This window comes from Oryctolagus cuniculus, chromosome 3, assembly GCF_964237555.1.
Source record: "Oryctolagus cuniculus chromosome 3, mOryCun1.1, whole genome shotgun sequence".
NCBI classification, from domain to species: Eukaryota; Metazoa; Chordata; class Mammalia; order Lagomorpha; family Leporidae; genus Oryctolagus; species Oryctolagus cuniculus.
Genome location: NC_091434.1, coordinates 168,067,480 through 168,090,849, shown reverse-complemented (window position 1 = coordinate 168,090,849; position 23,370 = coordinate 168,067,480). Strand labels below are relative to the sequence as shown.

General features: G+C 56.5%; 1 protein-coding gene across 2 annotated transcripts in view; it reads left to right on the top strand.

Moving 5' to 3' along the window:
• PLXNA4 (plexin A4) overlaps window positions 1–23,370 on the top strand; it is a 581,206-nt gene that overhangs the window by 525,470 nt on the left and 32,366 nt on the right. For both annotated transcript variants that reach the window (XM_051848991.2, XM_051848990.2), the window contains exons 13-21: window positions 547–698; window positions 5,587–5,704; window positions 10,379–10,515; window positions 11,510–11,674; window positions 14,500–14,593; window positions 14,889–15,128; window positions 15,986–16,132; window positions 16,674–16,908; window positions 19,571–19,713. In XM_051848991.2, the coding sequence (XP_051704951.1) occupies window positions 547–698; window positions 5,587–5,704; window positions 10,379–10,515; window positions 11,510–11,674; window positions 14,500–14,593; window positions 14,889–15,128; window positions 15,986–16,132; window positions 16,674–16,908; window positions 19,571–19,713 (1,431 nt within the window). The remainder of the gene's footprint in view (window positions 1–546; window positions 699–5,586; window positions 5,705–10,378; window positions 10,516–11,509; window positions 11,675–14,499; window positions 14,594–14,888; window positions 15,129–15,985; window positions 16,133–16,673; window positions 16,909–19,570; window positions 19,714–23,370) is intronic.

Below are 23,370 nucleotides of genomic sequence, written 5' to 3'. Positions count from 1 at the left end.
CCCAGGGTAGAAAGGAGAAGCAGGAAGGAATGAGCCTTGCCATGAAAGGAGCCAACGAGGGTCTTGGAATTCCAGTGGGGACAGAGACAGCAGCCTGGTGATGTGGCAGTGGCACGGGAGTGGGTCTTGCGGTGTCCACGGGTGGGATCGCCGTGGGGTGGAGGCTCAGGGCTGACGTTGGTACTGTCTTCTCCCTGAGAGTAGATCCCGTAGAACCAAGCACCAGCAGCTCTCACATTGATCTTCTACACAGTACTCAGTAGTACTGTTGGTCACATCCCGACCGCTAGTCTCTTCTGCACAGTGGGAGATACACCAGAGGCTTTGAACTCTCTTCTAGGACCACACAAAAACACACACTGACTGCTTTACCCAAAGCCAGTGCCTGTGGATACGTCCTAGGCCTGGGGCGCCCTGGTGAACTTGGGCCCCTTCAGGGAATTGGGCGCAGGCGACAGAGGAGCCAGCAGCTTGTCCCAGCTCCCCTGCAGCTGAGCAAGGGCTGTGTGTCAGGGTCTGAGTCATTCCCTGTCTTCCTCCCTCCAGATCATCCCAGTGACAGGCCCCCGGGAAGGGGGCACCAAGGTCACCATCCGTGGGGAGAACCTGGGCCTGGAGTTCCGGGACATCGCCTCCCACGTGAAGGTGGCTGGCGTGGAGTGCAGCCCGCTGGTGGATGGCTACATCCCAGCCGAACAGTAAGTGGAAGGTGCCTGAGATACGGGGAGGCGAGGCAGGCAAGTCAGGAGAGGCTGTGCATCCCTTCCCCGGAGGGCTTGGAGCAGAGCTGTTTTGGATTTCGGATTTCTGGGGGGAAGGGTTCTGGAATATGCGCACACCGATAATGCGTTATCCTGGCCATGAAACCCAAGCCTAAACACAGAATTCACTTCCGCGTTGTGTGGATCTTGTACAGAGAACCTGGAGGTAATTTTACACAGTACGTTTTTAATAATTCTGTGATGGAAACAAAGTTTCACCGACTGGAACTTTCCACTTGGGACATCAGGTCAGGGCTCAAAACACTTCAAATATTAGAGCATTTTGGAGTTTGAGACTAGAGGTGGTCAACCCGAATTAAGAATGCCCTGGTCACCAGTAGACAATCTCGGAGCTGTGGGTGGGGGAAGGAGCAGGCCCCTCCAATCCTAGGGTGCAGGGCACCCCCACAGCGCCCCACCTGAGTTGGCTGGCTCCTGTGTTGACTGGGGAGGGGAAGTAACTGGGAGAAAGGGAGAAGTGACCATCACCTGTTTGGCACTGGGGGTGGAGATGAGAGGAAGCAAAACCACAACCTGCAGCAGAAGTGCACGTTGGTCCCCAACGCCCCTGGAGGCTGACACGGAAGCCACGCCCACCGTCGGTCCACTGGGTGCCTTGGAGTAGTCTTCTACCTGCAGACTTTGCCGGCTCTGTCATTCAGCGAGGGACCTGGCCTCCAACCTGCCCAGCAGAGGAGGCTCAGGGGCCCTGCATTGGCTTCTAAGTAAGAAAACACCATTTTCCAACCCAGCCATCACACCTGATGCCCTGTTTACCTGCAAAATAGAATCTACATTCCACGCCCCCTTGACTGCCCCCGCCCTAGGAAAGCCCTGCTCCTCATCCTGTGCACCTAAGGTGCTGTCTCTCTGCAAGGCCTCCCGGAGGTGTGTCTGCATTTCTGCTTGCTAGGCCTTGCCTGGAGTTAGTGATGCTGGCCCACCAGGAGCCGCCATCCTCAGTTCCTCCTGATTCCCGTCAGGGTCTCCCCCAAGCACTCCTAGGAGCTCGGGTGATTTAGACCTCAGTGCCCCAGTACCAATAGGACTCACTTCCCTGGTCCATCATGGCAGGGTGAGCAAAAGGCCTTTCTGTGGCTCCTTCCCCCGCCCCAAATCCTGAGTAGGCTGCTGCGGGTGCATTGGGAATGTGGGAAGTTGTAAAATGCCCCACTCCACACCCACACAGCCTGACATCAGAAGTGTGGTTGTAAAGCCATGTGGTCAAAGTGTTCTGGTGCTCCTTACGTCAGTGGAACAGATAGGACGCCCAGCAGCACCTGACACCTAAAAATGCAGGATGTGATAAAGGCGACATTTCGAATCAGCTTGGAAGGGCAATGCAGTTCAATAAATAGGGCTGATTAACTCCCTGGAAAAGCACAATATCAGATCCTTATTTCACGTTCTATGGCGAAGTAAATTCCAGATGGATTAAAGAGTTCATTGTAAAAAGTGAAACCGTGAAAGGATCAGAAGAAAATGCAGGCGGGAATTCAAGAAGAAGATGCTGTTCTCGGGGTAACAGCAAAGGGGGAGTTACAAAGGGAGAGGTTAGCGGATTGGAAGCCCCTGCATCAGAAATCGGAGCGAGCGAACTAGAAAGGCAAGTGTAAGCTGGGAGTAGAGCCGTGCCCTTGGCAGTTACTATGTGATTTTTCTTAGCATCTAAATAGAAATAAATTGTTATAAATAAAAAGCAAATATCACAAAATGAGCAAAGAGCATGGATGCACAATTCCCAGGATACTCAAAGAACCAAAGTCGTATGGGGGAAAAAATGTTTGCCATCAGTAGTAATCAATGAAATGCAAATTAAAACCGTGGGGAGTGATTTTTCCAGGTTACTGCCTGGTGCAGATGAGAGACCTGGGAATTCACTCGTGCAGCTTCGTTCATTCATGGAAGGAGGGCACATTGGAACCCAATCTCGGGAAGACAGTTGGCAGATCCGGGCTAACCGTCCCTATCCTGGCCACCACGCTTCCAGAACATTCCTTTGGTTACCATCCTGCACAAATATTTATTTGCAAGAATGCTTATTTAAGCCTTATTTGTAATAGTAAAAATTCAGGAAAAATTTGTATTTCTAAAAATAGAGAACATAACAATTCAATAAATAAGCATTATGTGCCTTGGACATTAAACAACACCTCCTTTAAGTCTGCTGTTACAGAAGTACCCAGAATACACTCAGGGTCTATTAAGTGAGAAAACAGGTTACCAGGGAGAATGTTGCTTCTAATTAGTTTTGCAAAAGAAAAGCAAGATTGAAAACACACACCAAAATGACGATGGCTATTCCTAGGTGGTGTAGTTAGAGGTGGTGGCATATGAGCGAGTACTTTCCCATGCTTTCCTTAATTTCTACCCTGAGCATGTATTCATTATGTTAGCCGGGCAGAAAGGTATATATTTTTGCGGAAATCTTACTCAGAAGTTTCTTCTAAGACAAACATAAAACCTAGGAACCATAAAGTAAAAGAACAACCAATTTAACTACACAGAAACTCTTTGAACTTTGGTGTGGCAAAAAGATCCTGGAAACAAAGGTGAAAGATAGGCGACAGACAGGAAATAATTGCAATATTTATAACCGACAGAAGTGAACGTGATATTAGTCCACAAGTTCCTCTGAAGAAGACAATCTGCCAGCAAAACAGGGTACGAGAAGTCCAAGGAAAGGCTGTGTGAGATAGAAAGCCCAGGAAAAGGCGCAACTTCTCTACTGACCGGCAGCCAGGGGAATTTAAATTAAAATGAGGCCTTTTTCCCCAGTGTACCGAAAGAACTTTCAAAGGCTCGTTAATATCTCCTATTGGCAAAAAGAGTGGACCACGGATAGAAGTGCAAATTGCTACCTTGTCTGGGACAGCACGGAGTCTCCCTGTCAAATGCTAGGTACAGAAACCATCAGACCCAGCAAGGTCCCTCCTTCAGAGTCTAGTCTGCTGAATATACACTGCTTGTGGACATGTGTACAAAGTGGCCTCGTTTTGCAGGATTACTTGGAGTCAGAGAAAAAGCAAGATAATTAAATGTCCATCTCTAGGAAAAAGATTATGTAAGTGAGGCTGCGGTCATGGCGGGAAATACTGTGAAGTTGTTAAGACGAGTAAAATGGAACCATCAACATGGTGACTGAAGGAAAGCCCATGCTGTATATGGGTAAAAACAGGCGTATGTATTTTGTTTTTTAAAAAATATTTTTATTTATTTAAGAGGTAGAGTTACAGACAGTGAGAGTTAGAGACAGAGAGAGAGAGAGGTCTTCCATCCGCTGATTCACTCCCAAGTGGCCGCAACAGCCAGAGCTGAGCCAATCCGAAGCCAGGAGCCAGGAGCTTCCTCTGGGTCTTCTTGTGGGGGTGCAGGGGCCCAAGGACTCGGGCCATCCTCCACTGCTTTCCTAGGCCATAGCAGAGAGCTGGATTGGAAGAGAAGCAGTTGGGGCTAGAACCGGCACCCATATGGGATGCCGGCACCACAGGCAGAGGATTAACCTCCTGCACCACAGCACCAGCCCCCAAACAAGTGTATTTAGAGCAGCAGCCATATTATAGATACTCTTAGATTGAAAAGGACATACACGTTTCTTCACATATGTGTACTTATATAGCATTGTATGTATGCATGTGTGTATAACATTGATGTTTGTGTTCATGCATGTATATATGTGTGCAAATGTGTATCTATATATGTGTGTTATATATACACAGTTGTCAGTAGCCATGGGAGATTGGGTCCAGACCATCTCCCTCCCCAGGATACCCAAAATCTGAGGCCACCCAAGACCCTTACATAAAATGTCATAGCACTTCTATAGACTCTGACCTAATCACATCTCCCCATACACTTTAAAGCACTTCTAGATTACTTGTATTGCCCATACAACGTAAATTCTATGTTAATAGTTATTAATACTATATTTCTTGAGAGTGATGACAAGGAAAAAATATTGGTGCCTATTCAGTACAAAAGCAATTTGAAAAAAAAAAAAAGTTTTCAACCCATGCTTGGTTGAATCCTCAGATGTAGATCCCACGGAATAGACAGCTAGCTATGTATCCATTTGGCAGGTTGCCTGACTTTTCTATGCCTTGGTTTCTTCATTTGTGTGATGAGGAAGTGGGTGGATGAATGGATGGATGGATGGATGGATGATGGATGGATAGTAATAGGCAAATATTTATGCACACATATTTCCAACTTTTGGGTGGTTAGGAGTAAAGACAGGGACACTCTTTACTGTCACACCTTTGTTGTTGTTTGACACTTTTGTATGGATTGACTGCTTTCGAAGAGTTTGAAGAAGTTTTGCATTTAATGCACAGGTACGCATGCATGCATGTGCACACACACACATATCTCCTCACCCAGCCTGGAGCTGGGCTGGCTGGAGCAGAGAGCACTCCTCTAAGGCAGCCCAAGCCTTTAGGAGCAAGGAACTCCTGAGAACTTCAGGTCAGCCCAGGTTCTGTGTGTTATTAGCTGTGTGCCTGTGGGTAGGTCGCCCTACCTCTCTGGGCTCTGCCAGCTCTGCTCCCCAAGCTGTGTGGCTGAAGCATTCTCTTAGTCTACATAACAACTCAGTGCACGGTTCATGAGTGAGGGAACCAGAAACTCAGATCCTCTCCTAGGTCCCCTCAAAGGAGACCCCTCATTTCCTGAGGACCAAAGAGGACCCCTGCATGGAGGAGCTGGGAGCAACCCTCAGCCCCAACTTCCTGCCATCCCTGAGGTCCTGCCGCAGAGCAAGGGGCCTGGGTGGGACCCGGGGGCCCAGGGTCACAGTTGGGAGCCTTCTCTCCTCTCGTCCCTGCAGGATCGTGTGTGAGATGGGAGAGGCGAAGCCCAGCCAGCACGCAGGCTTCGTGGAGATCTGCGTGGCTGTGTGTCGGCCTGAGTTCATGGCCCGCTCCTCGCAGCTCTACTACTTCATGGTGAGTGCCAGCCACCCCTAGCCGGGCTGGGCGCAGGCCGTGGCAGCCTTATCCAGACTGTTGGGCCCTTGTATACCTGTGGGGGCAAACCCAGGGCAAGAACCCCCTTGACAGCCCCGCTAGGCTCATGGAGTCCTGTCCTGTAGTGAGAGGCCACAGTCTTTGATGTCTAGACGACCTGGATCTTTGCTTTGCTTTGCTGTGCAGCCACAGGTACATGGCTTTCACTCTCGGGCCCATCACCAAGTGGTGGGTAGCGTGAGAGAGTGGGACCTTCCCATGAAAACCCCTGGGATTTGGGCCCCAGCTCTGCCACCTGCCAACTGGTTGAGCTTGGGCAAGTCGCTTGACTTTTTTGGGTGCCTCAATTTCTTCATTTCTAAAATGGGTTTAATGATAGCATCCACCCCATGGTGTTGTGAAACATACATTAATATGTTTATCCACTGTAGTATCATTTCCTTTGCCACTTCTGTGACTGCCACCATTGCTGCAATCCCCTGGCCTCTCCCCCATACACCTGGCTCAGCCCAGCACCTACGCTGCCCACCACCTGCCCCGCTCACCATCATGCCATCCTGGGACCTCTGGGACCCATCCTCCACCCCCTCATCTCCTCCCCCACACCCATCCATCTCCGAACACACCATCATGCCCACCCCCACCCCCACCCAGATCCATCCCATGGCCTCACCCTTGTCTCCCTATATCCTCTTCCTTCTGTCTTCAGCTCACAGCCATTCAGTACCTCTCCCTAGATCACTGGGCGGATACTGGTTTCACCGGGCTGAGTTGTAGAATACAGTTTGACAGGCCTGGCTGTGGGGCGGTGAGTAGGGACCCAGTGCAGCCTCTCCCCTGGGAACCCCACAGTCTGCAAGGGGAGATAGCATCAACACAGGAACTTGGACACAGACTTGCTTGTGGTGGAAGCCCCTCGCCCCAGCTCTGCCCTTGGAAATCCGGCCACCCTGTGGACACAGGCGGTGGCCACTCACAGAGGTGTAGCTCCACGTATGTGTTCAGGATTCACACCCCTCCTTCTTCTGAAAGGACATGGGGAGCTTCCCGATAAAACCCAGACTATGTATGAAGCCCATAGTGATGAGCGCATGTACACTCACATATAAGGCATGTACGGATACTGTGTATTATAAAGACGTGCAGAGAGGCAGGCAGGGGTAGATGCAATACACAGATACAGAGAGAGGCAGAAAGATGGAGAGCTTGTAATACAGAGACCACCCTGGCCAAGTATTGCTGGCACTGACTCTGAAATTTCCCGGCAGCCGGGGTGAATGGGGAGGAACTGCTACCTGGCCAGAGCCAGCTCCGGGCTTCCGTGGCCAGTCACCTGCCAAAGCGTTTTCCCTCCTGTGGTCTGTGGCAGTGACCTTGAAGACAGAGTGGAAGGGACTGGCACGGCCTCCCTCATTGACCTGCTGCCTGCCGTGGGGCCCAGCTGCCTCTTCTGTGTGCCGCCAGCCAGGGCTCTCAACTCCGTGACAGCCACAGCCGCCCACGTGTCCTACTGCCCCCAGCACGTGGTCCATGCAGGCTCTCAGCTCCTTGCCCATGTCTGCCTGAGCCTGTTCCTCAAGCCTGGAATCTCCCTGAACTGTGGCCCAGCACTCCCTAAATCCAGTCGTGGATCGTCCCCACGTCCTGACGCCCCACTTTTCCCATCTCCTTTGCTATCGCTAGGGCCTCCTTCAGTCTTTCCCATGGCTTTGCCCTGGACCTCTTGCAGCCCATGCAGAAGCAGGATTTTCAGCACATCAGCCCCACTTCCAAAAGAGAGAGAGAGAGAGAGAGAGATCGAGAGAGAGATCGAGAGAGAGATCAAGAGATCTACTTTCCACTGCTTCACTCCCCAGATGCCTACAACAGCCAGGGATGAGCCAGGCCATAGCTAGGAGCCAGGAACTCCATCCTGGTTTCCCATGCAGGTGGCAAGAGCCCAAGTGCTTGAGCCATCACCTGCTGCCTCGCAGGTGCATTAGCAGGAAGCTGGATCAGAAGTGCAGCGTAGCCAGGGCTCAGTCCCAGCCGCTCCAGTATGCAATGCGGACAACTTAACCCCCGGCACCACAGCACCCACTTCCTCCAGCTTCCATTTAACGTGCACTTTGGAAGACAGTAGGTGATGAACCCAAATACTTGAGTTCCCGGGAAACCTGGGTCAAGTTCCTGGCTTCCAGTTTCAGCCTGTTGTGGGCATCTGGGAAGTGAACCAGCGGGAGTCCTCTGTCTGTGTCTCTGTTTTTCTCTCTCTCTCTCTCTCTGCCCTGTAAACAGTAATTTAAAGAAAGACTCTTCTGGGGAACTTTAAACAAAATGCCCTGGTCCCCTGCACACAAGGTAATTAAATCAGACTCCACAGGTGGACACCGGTATTAGCTTGGTCCAGAAACCCCTGGGTGATTTCTACCAGCCAGCCTGGGCCCAGGAGCGCTAGGCAGGAGCAGTCACATCAACTGAGTGGCTGCCACCAACTCTGCTCTCTGTCTTCTCTTTCGATCCTTATAAACAGCCCATGTGGTAGACATGGGAAAGTTGCGGCCGCCCTCAGGGGATGGCTCAGGACAGCTGGGCTCCTGGAGCAGGGCGGGGAGGTCCCTCTAAGGCTTTATTTGGAGGCTTTATGGAAGAAACCAGCGAGGAAGGCAGCGTGCGTCCAAGGCGGACAAACTCTGATTTTCCACGAGGAACTTGGGCAATGGACAGCTGTTCCTGGCTTACAGGGCAACTCAGAATGCAGGAAAGGTGGGGACGGATGGAGGGACAGGGGCAGGTCGGGAATTAGGCACTGGCCCCGTGGTCCCCATGGCTTAGGCTGTGTCACTGTTCTCTTTGAGGGATAACCTCCGAGGAGGTGCTGCAGCCTCTGCTCCTGGCCCCGATTTGCATCTAAGGGTTGAGCCACAGAGGTGTCCCCAAAGGAGTTCCTCGGGCTGAGGGTGAGGAGGGTAGGGGTAGCGGCTTCAGGTGGGAAAAAGGGGGCAGAAGTCCCCATGAGTCCCATCGGAAGCTGGGAAGGGACAGTGCCCCACCCCACCCCATTCCTCCAGCCCCCACATGCTGCCAATGTGGCAAAGCTCTAGTTGTCTTCCTGATTGGTACCCCTGGGGCCCTGGGACAGCTGGGAGCCCCTGCCCAGGGCTGAGGTTGGGGGCAAGGTTTCAGTCTGCCCCGGTTTCCCTCCACACATCCGGCCCGACTCTGCCTTGTGGGTTTCTTCACCCACAATCCAGACATCAAGGCCCAGAGCCAGGAAACTCTACAGTTCTCCATACAGGGAGTGCTGTCCCCTCCCCTCTATCCTCCATTCACGGAGCCAAGAGGCGGCAAATAATGCAGAACCCGACTTCCCGTGCAAACCCACCGTGAAATATTTATGAAGCATGACTGGAATCATAATAGTTTCTCACAACTCTGAAACAGGTCTGTGTCGCATCCTCTCCTCGCCCCAGGAATAGCTCCCCCTCCACTCAACGCCACTGCAAAGCCTGCTGGGATCATTGGCCTCTGCCCCTCTAGGAACCCCCAGCTCTCAGAACTTCCCAGTTGGGACGGGGTCTCTTGGCCACTCCCAACTCAGAGGCACTGTGCACAGACAGGCATGTGCACACACACACACACACACACACACCTGCCCATCCTTCCCTGGGGAGGGCACCGGGGCCCGCTCTCCATGGCAGAGTAAGGCAAGCTGGAAGCTCCATGCTGGTGTTGAGACCAGGGTCCATGGACAATGGTGCTGGGACCAGAGAGTCTGAGCTCATGGTTGTATCCGTCTCCCCAGCCTGTGTGCCTCCGACCGGAGCTGGGCTTGTGCCAGGCGGTGGGCCTTCCCTTGCCCCTCCCCCACCCCACCTGGAGACGTCCCCAGCTGGGGGTCTCTACTGGAGGGGGTGCTCTGCCTGCTCAGTCCGGGGAGCCCAGTGGTAGGACTCTGGGTGCTGAATTCTTCAAGGGAGGGATTGCCTAGGAGGGCAAGAGAAATCTTCATTTAAATGCAGATACGGGCTTCTCACCTGGGACGGAGGAAAGTTTTTCCATTAAAATGCTAATGAAAGAACAAACTGCGACCCCAAATCCCCAGCCGGCTCAGGCTGTTTCTGCCCTGCCCCCATCCCCAGCCAACGTCTCTCCTCCAGTCTGGCAGGTGCTGAGGGCAGGCCTGGAAAACCACTGACTGTCTGCGTCTTCTGGCTGCTCCAGCCCCTGGGAGCCTGGCGGTGGTGGTGGTGGTGGTGGTGGGGAGCAGCTAGCTGGGAGGCCTGCGGAGGGGACGAGTCTCCTTCCCCTAGAGTGACAGGCTGTGGGGTGGCTGAGAAGCCGGGCTCTGCAGTCCACTCTGGAGCCAGGCCACTTTCTGGCTGGCTGACCTTGGACAAGGTACTTCCCATCCTCCACTCTCTGCTGTGAAGCAGGCGGTAACGCCCACTGTACAGGGGCCGGGCGCTGGAATCGCAGGTTCAAGGCTGTGTGTCTGTCGCACAGCCGACACGGAGGGAATCCGTGCAGGCAGCCGCCATGGTCAAGGTTCCTCCTCCAGAGACGCTGCCCGGCCGGAAGAGACGCTGCCCGGAAGGCAGCTCCGGGCAGGGGCCGCCAGAGACTCCCTCCGCCCTGCCCCAGCCGGCTCAGGCCCCATCCTCTCCTACACAGACGCTGACTCTCTCAGACCTGAAGCCCAGCAGGGGACCCATGTCGGGGGGCACCCAGGTGACCATCACGGGCACCAACCTGAATGCGGGCAGCAACGTCGTGGTGATGTTTGGGACCCAGCCCTGCCTCTTCCACAGGTAACCCTCAGCACACTGGCTCTGGCAGGTGCGTCCCCAGGGCAGGCCATAGGGGTCACAGAGAGTGGAGTGGGGCTGCCTGCTTCCTCCTCCCTAAGAAAGCGTGCACGCTCTTTGAGGGAGGATTTGAGCTCTACCAGGAGCCCTGCGGCCTCCCCCCCACCCCTTTCCTGGAGAAGCCCGGTCATGCTGCTGCCACAACCTAGCCCTGGTGACCCCTTAGCACCAGGATGTGCCACAGAACCAGGAATCTGCAGCTACAGGTCACTCATGGGAGCCAGTTGGCACTGCTGAGAGCTGGTGAGAGCGCACTAGGAACCTGTTGCCCTCCCCTGTCCCATGGCCCAACCCTAGAGGGTGCATCTTCCATGAGCCAGGAGTCCAGGACAGTAGGAGCAGCAAGGCAGGAAGTGCACGCAGCCAAGGGCTCTCGGGGCTGCGGCCAGTTTGCCCCTCAGCAGGCCAGACAGCCCATCCCCAGGGAGGTGTGCCGAGAGCTGAGACAGATCTGAAGTCAGCCCAGGCCAGGCTCTGTGTTAGTGCTGAGGAAGACTACTCAGGACTGTGGCAACAGAGGAGAGAGCTCAAGCTCGATTCTGAATGCAACAAACCCAGCAAGGAGTGTCTGGCCGATGAGCAGAGAGGGTCAGGGGATGGAAAACCACTCAGAGGAGACGGCAAGGGTAGGGGGGTTCTTGCTGAAGACAGACCAGGGGGATCAGCTGTCACGGATGAGGATAAGGGGTTTGATGGGTTATCAAAGGTGGAGGGATTCCCACCAGACTGCACAGGACGCAGCGTTGTGTGGTCCAAGATCAGCCCAAGGGTGCCTGTCGCAAGTGTGGCAAAGCAGAGAATCCTTGCCATGGGCGCCGGAGCCGTACACCTGCAGAGGCTCAGTGGTTGCCCGGGAGGGGGCGTGGGAGGGCCCTGACCCCAGACCCCCACCCTCCTCAGCCCCTGGGAGCCCAGTGCTCTGCCTTGCCCCCTGCAGGCGGTCTTCCTCCTCCATCGTCTGCAACACCACCTCCTCGGAGGACGTGCTGGCAATGAAGGTGACGGTGCAGGTGGACAGGGCCAAGATCCGCCAGGACCTGGTCTTCCAGTACGTGGAGGACCCCACCATCGTGCGGATCGAGCCGGAGTGGAGCATCGTCAGGTAGGCGCTGCCCCGACCTCCACACCTCGGGGTCCCTGCCCCCCTGCATTCTCCAGAGACCAGGAGACCCTGCGCTGGAGACTGAGGAACTGGAGTTTCGGCTCCAGGCTCTTCCCAATAGGAAGGCTTTGCTTGGCACACGAACAGGCTGGGAGGCCACGTTCCGACTGGCAGACACTCCACTTCCCCACCTCAAGGGCTTATACTGTGTCCCCATCTCTCCACGGTGCCAGTTCTACTCCCCTCAATCTCACTTCTGGGTGTATCGGCTGGAACTCTGGGTCTGCTTTCAGGCTGATGGAGGTGAGAGAATGGGTGTGGTCAGGGCCACTAGGGAGGAAGACACATGTCCCGACTGCACGTGTCCCTGGAGCCTCTGCCGGCCTGTGTCATGGCGTGCCCTCTGCTTGCCCATATGTACTCCTTCTTCCCCCCACTGCCGGCTCAAGGGCAGAGCTTGGGTCTTGCTCCTTGCTCCTTCCCCAGTGTTCACCACCAGGGCCCTGGGTGCATGTCCCAGAAGACAGGAGCCACCAGGGCAGGGAGCCGGGCCCTTCAGTCATGTGGCTGGCTCGGGCAGTCAGCTTGGGCATGTTGCAAACACTGCCTGGGCCTCTGGCTCTCCACTCTCTGGCCTGGGATCTCCGGGCCCATGTGGTGGAGCAGCTCACGGCGGAGATGGAGCTGCAGGCAGATGGCAGGCCCTGGGGGGTGCGTGGGATGCCATGGGGAGATCAGGGGCCACCTGGAGAAGCCCAACCAGGGCCTGGTTTGCAAGGAACAGGCTCAGCCCAATGCCGCTGCTTAAGGGCCCTGAAAAAGTTAGCTCACCTGCTGGGGCCAGGCTTCCTCATCTGTCAACTCGGGCACAGAACAGCTGAGAAGTGAGATGCAGGCAGGCAGCATAGCACCTGGCCCAGCTCTTTCCTCACCCCCTGTCCAGTCCTGTTTCCCCTCTGTGCCAGCTCTGCAGTGCCTGGGACCCAGGGGAAGCCAATGAGGAGACCACGAAGAAGCAGTCTCCACAGGCTGGGGCAGGGGGCAGCCAAGGGAACAATTGCAAGACTCCTGGCCAGGGCCAAATCTGGCCCGACACCTGCTTTTATAAATAAAGTTTTATTGGCACTCGGCCAAGCTCATCCATATCTGTATTGTCTGTAGCGGCTTCCTCACTGTAGCAGCAGAGGTGAGGAACTGCGACAGGGACCATATGCCCTCAAAGCCTAAAATATTTACTCTCTAGCCCTTTGCAGAAAGAGTTGGCCACCCCCTGCCTTAAGCCCAAAGGAAAGGCAGCTTTGCCTGTTAAGCACTGGTTGTTCTCAGCAGTGGCTCGAGGCTAGAAGCTGTAGCCATGGTCTTAAAGCAGATGGAGACCGTGAGGTGCAGGGAGGGGAAAGTAGACCCGGAAAAGCTATACCAGGATTTGACCCCAGGGCCCAGTAAGATGAGGAGGCTGATGCAGACCCCACCCCCAACCCCGTTCCTCTGCAGCTGTCTGAGCCATCCAGAGCAGGGTCTCATTCAGTTCCTCGTGTCACTGTGCCAGAAACAGGCATCTTCCCTCCTGGCCTGCGGTGGCCATCCGTGCCCCACACTCACTCACGTCAACTGGGAGGTTGGAGACTCACGCTGGGTCTGCCAGCCAGCTCCATCGTGTCTGCAGAGGTTACGGGAGTCAGGGTGGGCTCTGCACGTGGCATGACTTCCCACTGCTCACAAGCCCCTTGGGTCACCAAGGAGCAGCAGCGGCGGCGGCTGCTTGGCCGTGTGTGTCGGAGGCCTGGGGAGACAGCTGGACACCAGGAGCTCACCGGCAGAGGAGCCGCTCTGGGTTTCACAGGAACCTTCCTGCATGCACGTGTGTGTGTGTGTGTGTGTGTGTGTGTGTGTGTGTGGAGGGGGAGAGGGAAATAACTGGGAGCATAAAATTGGGCAGAGGGATAGATGGGTAGAGATGAACATGGGTGCGGGCATCAGGGTTCTTCACCCACCAGCCTGAGAAGCCATGAGCTCTCGGGGCCCTGTTCCAGGTAGTAGGATTCTTCACAAGGATGCCCAGGTAGCTGGGGAATCCCATCATTCCTTGCTTTCCTCTGGGCAGCCCCTAAGAAGGGTCCAGCCCAGGAACTGCCCCAACTCCGCACTGGCCTCCCAGCCCCTGGGACAGGGCGGGGCCGTTCAGCTTCCTTTAAAAAACTCTGCCAGCACGAGGGTCCTGAGCCCTCCCACCCGTGGTCCTGTGCCACCCCAGGCAGGAGGCCTGAAGCCTGGAGCATTTCACATTTGCCCTCCTGGAGGAGGTTCCCAAGAGCCCGGGGCTCTCTGCCTCTCCTGAACCGAGCCTCAGCCTGAGGAAGTCTCCAGTATGGAAACCTGGGGGTAGGCTGTTCTGGGGGGCTCTGGTGGGGCGATCTGGAGTGAGGCTCCCACTAGGCCAAGGCTAATGTGGACCCAGTTCTGAGACCCATGAGGGCTGAGGCTGGCGGGGAGAGAAACAGAGGTAGCAGAGAAGCAGCTGGCCCAGGTCAGCAGGCCTGCCAGCGCCAAGGTGCTGGGTTGTCCCCTGGATCTCCGCAAGGTGTCCACACTGCGAGCTCAGCACGGAACACAAGAGTCCTGGTCCTCACTGTCCTCCCCTTGGCGTGGGAGACCTCATCCTTATTGTCGTGCAGCGGCTTCCCGTCCTCGTTCCCTTGACCGTGACCATGATGCTTGGTCATCATTGTCCTTACTACAGCTCAGCTCGCTTCCCCTGTGCATCTGTTCAGCGCCGCTGCTTTCTGTCCCCATGACTCACACACCTCCTCCTCTCTTCTTGGCAGTGGAAACACACCCATCGCTGTCTGGGGCACTCACCTGGACCTCATCCAGAACCCCCAGATCCGTGCCAAGCACGGCGGGAAGGAGCACATCAATGTGAGTCAGGGGTGGGTGGGCCTCGTGGAGGGGCTGCCCCCTCACTCAGGCAGCCCTCCCCGAATGCACTATGACCCATGCCTGTGGCCCCCAATCACTGCCACCCTCGCCACGGGCAAAGCTGGAGCAGGTGCCAGCTACAGAGCTCACTCCTTGAGTGCCCAAGTACGCAGCTCTAGCTGTCCGATCCATGAGCCTCCTGCACTGGCCCCTTGCCGTGTGGACAGGGCCCCGGGGTGTGCACACGGGGCGTGGAGAGCCACAGCATCTCCCTCCCCTCCGGCTCCTCCCCCAGGTCTGTGAGGTCCTGAATTCCACTGAGATGACGTGCCAGGCTCCAGCCCTCACCCTGGGCCCCGACCACCAGTCGGACCTCACTGAGCGGCCAGAAGAGTTTGGTTTCATCTTGGACAATGTCCAGTCCCTGCTCATCCTCAACAGAACCAACTTCACCTACTACCCCAACCCCGTGTTTGAGGCCTTCGGGCCCTCTGGCATCCTGGAGCTTAAGCCTGGCACGCCCATCATTTTGAAGGTGAGTGCCGGGGCGGGGGGCGTGGGGAGGGCTCCTGCCAGGCCTCCTGACCGGCATCCCTGGCAGGCACTGGGCTGCACGTGACACACACACACTCTGAGTTTGCACTGGGAGAAAATTCATCGCAGGCCACTGGACTCCCAAGCTTCTGCCCTCAGAACCCAGGAGCTGGGAGGTCAGAGGCGCATGCTGTGTCTGCCTGTGCGGCCACTGGCAAACCACCACACAGGTTCTCCTCAGAGCGCGAGTTGCAAATTAATTTTCACTCCGCTGAGCGTTTGGTAGTGACTGCCTGCAGCTTGGTGGGGAGAGGCCTCCGAGTCTGCATTTGGGACGAGCTGAAAAGACTTGACTTTGATGGTCGGCTTCCTACCAGGAAGAAGGGAGAAGGGTAGTGTGCACGCTGCTCTTGGTCTATTTTCCGTTACTATCACGGAATACCTGAGCCTGGGTACTCACAAAGCCAAGAGGTTTACAGAGCACACAGCTTTGAAGGCTGCCAGCCCAGACAGCACGGCACCGGCTCTGACAAGAGCCCCCTGGCTACAGCATCTCAAGGTAGCAGCCTGCGTGGGAGGGAAAAAGCACCTGCCAGACAGGAAGCCAGACCCTGGGGAGGGGACAGCACTGACCCCTCATAGGCCACCGGTTAAGTTGGCTACCCTGGGGACCAAGCCCCCAACACAGGAACGTTGCAGGGAGTGGGGTGGGGCAAGCCACAGCATGGGCCAAGGGTGCTGGGGACCCACTCCTGCAGGAGGGACTTCTGGGGCAGGGAGGGGGCGGATGTGGCAGCCAGCCAGTAGCCGTGGGCCTGACTCTGGGTTGGAGACCAGGGCTTTCCTGTGTGCATTCAGGGCAAGAACCTGATCCCGCCCGTGGCCGGGGGCAACGTGAAGCTGAACTACACCGTGCTGGTCGGGGAGAAGCCGTGCACCGTGACCGTGTCGGACGTGCAGCTGCTCTGCGAGTCCCCCAACCTCACCGGCAGGCACAAAGTGATGGTGAGGCTGGCCGACCCCGGTCCTGGGTGGCGCAGGCAGGCACAGGGTGTGAGGCACAGCTCCACCCCCAATCTCCCCACACCCCGGGTCCTTCTTCCTGTACCAAGCCTGTCTCTCTTCTGTAGCACCTTCCCTCCATACTGGCTGGTGCAACAGGAAAGGCAAAGCCAAGCAGCATTAAGCCATGGGCAGCAGCGCATCTGGTAGACCAGAAGGCTTCCCAGGGGACGGCTGCTGCTGGCCTGGCCTGCATCTCAGTCCTCCATCCTGACAGTGGGGATGGCTTAGGTCTTGGGGCACCGATCACTGATGTCACTCCAGTCCTGTTAGGTCCCCTGTGAAGACAACGATGCTAGGTCCCAGCTAGAGGGTGGCCTCTCCTGGCCGACCCCTCCTCAGGCCCCCAGCGACAAGGGTCCTCCCTGGCATCTGTTCCTCATCCCGCCTCGGCCAGCAGTTCTCTGATTGGCATGCCACTGCTCCTGGACTGCTGTGCCCCACCCCCACCGCCCGCTCCCTCTCGCCCTGCATGTCACCCCAGGCCCGTGTCGGAGGCATGGAGTACTCCCCAGGGATGGTGTACATCGTGCCCGACAGCCCGCTCAGCCTGCCCGCCATCGTCAGCATCGCCGTGGCCGGCGGCCTGCTCATCATCTTCATCGTGGCCGTGCTCATCGCCTACAAGCGCAAGTCCCGCGAGAGCGACCTCACCCTGAAGCGGCTGCAGATGCAGATGGACAACCTGGAGTCCCGCGTGGCCTTGGAGTGCAAGGAAGGTAGCGAGTGGCCGGGTGTTCACAGCCTTGTGCATGTGCGTGTGCCTCTCACACACAAGCCAGCAGGCTGGGCAGCAGGGGGCGGTGCTGCAGGCTGCACATGGTACCTGCATGGCCTCCACTCTGGCCTTGACCTGTGACTCATACCCAGCCCACACCCCTGCAGGCCACACCCTAGGCAGCACCAGACGAGGTTAAGGCCTCTCAGCTGCTCCCCAAAGTGTCAGATTGGGATCAGCCTTTGGCCCCGGCTTCCTGGCTGAGCAGGGGTCCACGCTGTCCTGGAGGGGAGCCGTGGGGCACGTTCACATGCCACGTGCAAGCCATCATCAGCTCCGGTCTTCTAGCCGGAAGGACAGGCTGCAGGGCTGGTGGGTGGTTTTGAAGGAAGAGCATTTCACAACTTGTATTTAAAAAATGGCAGACACCACCATCAGGCGAGATCCCATGGAGGAAGCCTGGTGCTGGCTTTTGTCACCCGCAGGACGTCACCTGGGTCACCCTGGGAGGAGCCGGGCCCGGCTGTCCACTGGCTCCTGGGGTAGATCTTGCACTGTACCTGGGCTCCGGGGAAGCCGTGGCCCTTTCTGATGGGGCAGCAGCTCTTCTCCATCCCCTGTCTGCACCCTTCAGCTGTCAACACAGCCTCCGCCTGGTGGGACTGTTAATTACTGCCTTTTATTATATTTACGCTGCTTAATTTTTTTCTCCGCAATGTACTCTTCCCTCTAATTAGGTGTAGTGATTAGAATCTCTTTTATGTGTGGCAGGCGCGAGCCTTTGAATGTTGGAGGCTCTTGGTGACTTCAAGGAAAGCTGCAGATGGATAAAAAGCCAGCTCCCTCCTTCTCCTCCCAGCCAGCTGAGCACCCCAACTGGGAGGATCCCACCCAGGCAGGGGGACGCTGAGCCCCCTCCAGAGGTTCCTAGGGAGGGAGGCTGCGGCAGCCAGACAGGAGCCCAGCTCCCGAGGGTCCGAGTGGCTGCTGGCCCTGGCAGAGCTGTGCTTCCTGGGTCGGGAGAGGGAGTGGACAGCAAAGCCCCTGCAGGGTTAGCATGGACATTCTTTCTGGGGTGTCCAGAGCTGGTTTCTGGCCATGGCCCAGAGGGCTTTACTGTTAGCCAGGATGCCTCCCATACCCACAGTCGCAGGACACCCAGCCTGAGCTTTCAACACGTAAGCACACGCGCGAGTGTGTGCCCTTTCACACCCACACACTCTGACACCTTCACACATGGGTGTGCTCACAACACTCTCACGCCCGACACGCACACATGCCATCATACACTCACTGAGAGTCTCACACTCGGATAAGTGCATCATGCTGACACACACTCCCATGTTTCACACACACACACACACACACACACACACACCCCTTCGTGGTCCTCATTCTGGACACGTGCAGTATTTGGGGGCTTTTGGTGACAGCGCGTGCTGCAAAGGCCTGCTGTCTCCCCATTCGCACGCTTGCACACTCACAGTAGTGTCCGTTCCACGCGGCACACTGGCGTTCTGCCTTCAGCGTCACACTCCACGAGAAGAACCCTGGTGTCCGAGTGACTGGAGCAGCAGGAGGGTGTACCGGTCTCGCCTGGTGCCCAGCTCCTGTCCCCCTCTGACCTCTTGCACACAAAGGCTAGGAGCCCGGCCTGGCGCAGAGAGGTCAAAGTCAGCCCTGCAGGGTGGAGCTCCAGCGGCCGCTGGGAAGTGCAGGGCTGGCTTCTGCTCACAGCTCCTGGGGCCTCCGTGTCCTGTTCACGTGGTCATCACAAGCCCTGTGGGTGTGGGTGCTGGCCTGGTACTTCCAGGTTCCTACAGCCACGCCGGGCTTGCGAATCCCTTCTGAGCCCACAGATTATCTTTTGCCTGTTCTTGAATTCACGTCACTAGCAAGAAGCATTGGCTAGTCAACATCCTCAGGCCAATCTTTGCCAGTGTGGGTGGCACTTGTTACGTATGCATGAGCGCACGCACCGGGGAGAAAGGCAGAGCAGGAGAGGGCTGGGCGCCCCGCCTCTGAGGACCTCCCGGTGGGGGGGGCTCCCGGAGGAGGATGTGCCCAGGCCAGAGTGCGACAGCAGCATAGGCGGAGCTATGGAACAATCCCAGGCTGCACTGCGCACGGGGCTTTCCCAGAGGCCAGCTAGGATCTTGAAACTGTCCATCGCGAGGCCTGAGCCGCCTCCACAGAGTCCAGAGGCAGATCATAATCTCCCGTCAGTGGTGTCACCTTGAGGTCGGAAGGGCAAAGCCGAATTCCCTTTGGAGGGCTGGTGGCCCAAGGGAGCTGCTTGGGGCAGAACAGGACCTTCCATCGGCTTCCCTTATCAGAAGGCAGTGCTGGGAAATCCTCAGGAAGACTCTCCCTTGTTCCCTGTCACTCCCCAGCATCTCTTGCAAACCCAAGCCTTTCAGCTTCCGGAGAACTGTCCGTGGTCCCAGCCACAGCACAGATCTGTGGACAGCGCCACCCACCCTCCACACTTTGTCCCATGCTAACGCCATTCACCCCAGCTGCTTACACAGCCACGCTGTCACTCCTGGTGGCCCCTTGCTCACGTCTCCTTGGTGCCGTGGTGAGGGCTGTGAGTGTTCTGAGATGGGGGTGACCCCTGGGCAGCCTCATCCAGCCGTCCCACAGTCTTCTCCTCACTCCAGCTTTCGCCGAGCTGCAGACGGACATCCACGAGTTGACCAGTGACCTGGATGGAGCCGGCATCCCCTTCCTGGACTACAGAACCTATACCATGAGGGTGCTGTTCCCGGGAATAGACGACCACCCCGTGCTCCGGGACCTCGAGGTGAGACGCCGTGCCCCTGGCTGATGGAAGAGCAGGGAGTGAGAGTGTTGGTGACCGTGCCACCCAGCCCCTCATCCAGAGGGGAGCAGGCTGAGGTCGGGGAGGGGATGCAGTTTTGCCCAGGCTCCTGCAGCACAAGCCACCTTCCCTGGAAGAGGGGGGGCCCAGCCGGCGACACTGGGAACAGACAAGTGAGTGCGGCTTTGTGTCCCAAGCGCTATGGCAGCTGAGGACTCTCTCCCGGGGGAAACTGTACATATACACAGGGAGAAGAGAGCGGGGACATAATCTGAGAATTCATGGACCCTTCTGTAAAAAGCTGCAGTATGTGAGATTTTAACTCATAGTGGCCACTTGGTAAGTGTGCCAGGGATTTTACCTCCTGGTGCTTAGCTGGAGAGGTGAGCAGGACATAGGGAAGGGAGGTGGCAGTGGGAGTGATTAAGACGTAGCTGTCTTTCCTACAGCAGGAAGCTCATCTCCCAAACACTTTATTCTACGTACTGTCTGGCGTGGTAGCTGGCTTATGCATACATTCATATTATGCTTTGTTCCGAAAGGGCTTTGGAATGGCTTAAAAAGATAAAAACCAGAGAAAAGTGGAAAATATAAATGAGGAAACCAGGGCAAAACCATCATCAGAAGGGATAATTACTTTTAGTCGACTGCTGCTCGTGTCCTGCTGCAATTTTAAATGCTCTGCAAGTGTTCATTCATTCATTCAACTTCCCAAGAACCCCGTGAAGTAGGTCAACTCCTTCCACAGGTGGCGAGAGTGTGGGGACAGAGAGGTTCAAGGATTGTCTGGGGCCCCGCCAGCTGCTGGGGGTGGAGCCAGGATCTGCGTGTAGGAAGTTAGACCCCAAAGTCCTCATTCCCCAGAGCAAGCCTGCGCCCCGGCCTTTGGGTGTGAGGTCAGCGGCCTGCACTGCAGCTTGGAGTCTCGTTAGGATGGGTTCACAGTCTGCACCAAGGCCACGGTGGGAAGTACGATGAATCCCACGCTTCACCTGGTCCATAAAATAGAAACAGACCCGCTGCTCAGGAGCTGGGGGTCCTACAGGTACCAATGTCCCAGGGAATGCGGACTAGGGCTCCCCAGGGGGATGTGGTCGGCTGTGCCTCCTCCCAGCAGACACCACAAGTTCACAGGGATCTTCCTCACCCTGACCTGCTGAATGCAGTGTGTGTGTGTGTGTGTGTGTGTGTGTCTGTCTGTCTGTCTGTCTGTAGTGAGGGCCTGGGCCTTGCTGCCTGGAGGAGGCCCCCTGACTCCTGGCTGATAAACAGCGCAGGCGCTTTCAGAGGCTGTGTGTCCTCGCTGCCAGTGACGCACCTTCTCTGTCTACAAATGCGTGTGTGCACGGATCCATGCACGCGCCGTGGATGCCACAAAAATGCCAGGCGTCGCCTGACGCTTGTCTACTCGGGTCTCTTCTCCCGGCTTTGCTCCTCTCCCCACATTCCCTCTTTTTTTTCCCCTTCCTTTCTTCTTCTCTCCAACCTCACCTTTATTTGTGTCAAAACACCAGGGTTCTTAGGAAGTCCTGCCAGTTCCTGGTTAAAGAAAGTCTTGGGAGGGGATAGGACGTGGTGTGTGTGTATGTGTGTGTGTGTGTGAGAGAGAGAGAGAGAGAGAGAGAGAGATTGGGTGTGTCCCAGGCATGCGGAAAACAGTGAATACGCACATGTCTGCGTGTCTGCCTGCACTGGGGTGGAACTGGCAGTGCTTGGAAGGGAAATCATGTTTGAAGACATCCTTATGCCCGTCTGTGGATGGAGTGGAGGGCAATCTATGTAAGAATTCAAGAGAGCAAGGGTGTGAAGTTCTACTTCTTTCCCTGGTTCAAAATCCCAAGTCTAAGTAGATTTCTTCTAAGGTTGTAATTTTACACTGGATTTTTCTAAGGCTGTGTGGAAGCTGGGCCCCTTGTAGGCCAGCCTGCATAGGTGGGGGCAGGCTGAGGTCAGCCACCTGCCACGCTCATGGTTTTGCTGGTGGACACAAGCGCGTACTGCCGCACTGTTTTCCACACCATTCCTAGCCTGGATCACGCACCACACTGCTCCCGCACAGGGGTGCCTATCCCTCGCTTGGAACCGTCTGTCCTGTGACTTTCCTGAGGGGCTTGTATCTCCACAGACCCTCAGGATCTGGGCTCTGACTTGGCACTGACTTGGCACACACCCAAAGGCTGCCAGGATGAGTGGAGTGAAGAGGGTTTGCTCTGTCCTCCTGTGGGTGGTTGTGCAGGTTGGGCACTGCACTGCCCCGATGACACCACCCAGAGTGCTCCAGGGCACGACCTGCCTCACTGTACGTGACAGCCCTGATCACCAGGACCGGTGTGCAGACGACTCCTCTCACGTTCCTGAACCGCACCAGGCCCCTCGCCGAGAGCCTCCCGCCCAGTGGCCCTCCTCAGGAGCTCCCTCTAGGGTCCCTAACTGAAAGAATTAAGATGAGGACGCCTGTTGCCCAGAGTCCCTGCCCAGCAATCTGGGCTCAACACGCACAAGCATCCTTCATGTCCCCCTGAACGGAACCTCCCTTGCCCTGCCCTGGGCCCACGTGCCACGTTCACCAACTGAGGACCCTGCCCCCCCCACCCAGGACACTCACAAGGCCTCTGGGGTCACAGAACGAGTGACACAAAGCCCTCCCTCTGCCCAGAAGGCTGCTAGAGCCATTGCTGACTGCGGTCTCCGAGAACCACTGGCTCCCTGGAGACACGGTCCATCCTCAAGGACTAGGCGGACGCACACAAGGGCTCGCACGGAGCTGCACCAGCCGCGAGTTCCCGACGCCGCAGCAGCCTTCACATGGTGTTGGGGACTCGCCCTCCGGGAATCGGGTCGGCAGCTCCGGGTGTCACCTGGCCCACCCTTTATTTCTCCCAAGATGCTCTCCGTGGACCCTCAGCCCATCCCACTCCAACCCTAGATGACTCCTGTGGTTCACACTGTGAGTGAACGGTGTCCTCATTTGGTGCCTGAGGATTCCCCCCCCCAGCCCCCAACATGAGTACCCTCTGATTTCTTTGTCCTTATCCAAAGGGGAAAGTGACCCCAGCCTCCTGCTCACAAAGCAGCCAACAGCCAACTTCCCCAGGGTCCCTGGGTAGGGAGCCCGCAGGAGCGCTGCTTGTCACTCCCAGGCTGTGAACCAAGCAAGTTAGACCACTTACAAGGCGCGCCTGTTTAAACACTTGCGTAAACGATGCTTAACGTAGCTGCACCGCTGCACCGTCTTTAAGTCCGTGGTCCCATGGCATGAAGTTCTTCGTGTTGTGTACGACCGTCAGCACCATCCACCCCAGAACATTGTCCTCTTTCCAAATGGAAACTTGGTCCCCCTTGAACAAGAACCCACCTCTGCCACTCCATCTGACCCTGGCGGCCACCCCTATACTCTGTCTTCATTCCGGGCTCTCGTGAAAGTGCAGTCGCACAGCGCTTGTCCTCTGGTCCTGGCCTCTTTCCCTTGCCATCCTGTTCTGCAGGCTCACCGATGTTGCCACACATCTCGGAGCTGTGTGGCTGTAAGGCTGTGTGGTTGGGCCGCCCCCTGTTTCTCCATTCCTCCATCTGAGCACCCTGGAGCCCTAGCACTTGCTGGCTGTGTCCAGCGGGTTGCAGCAAAGGTTGGCGTGCAGC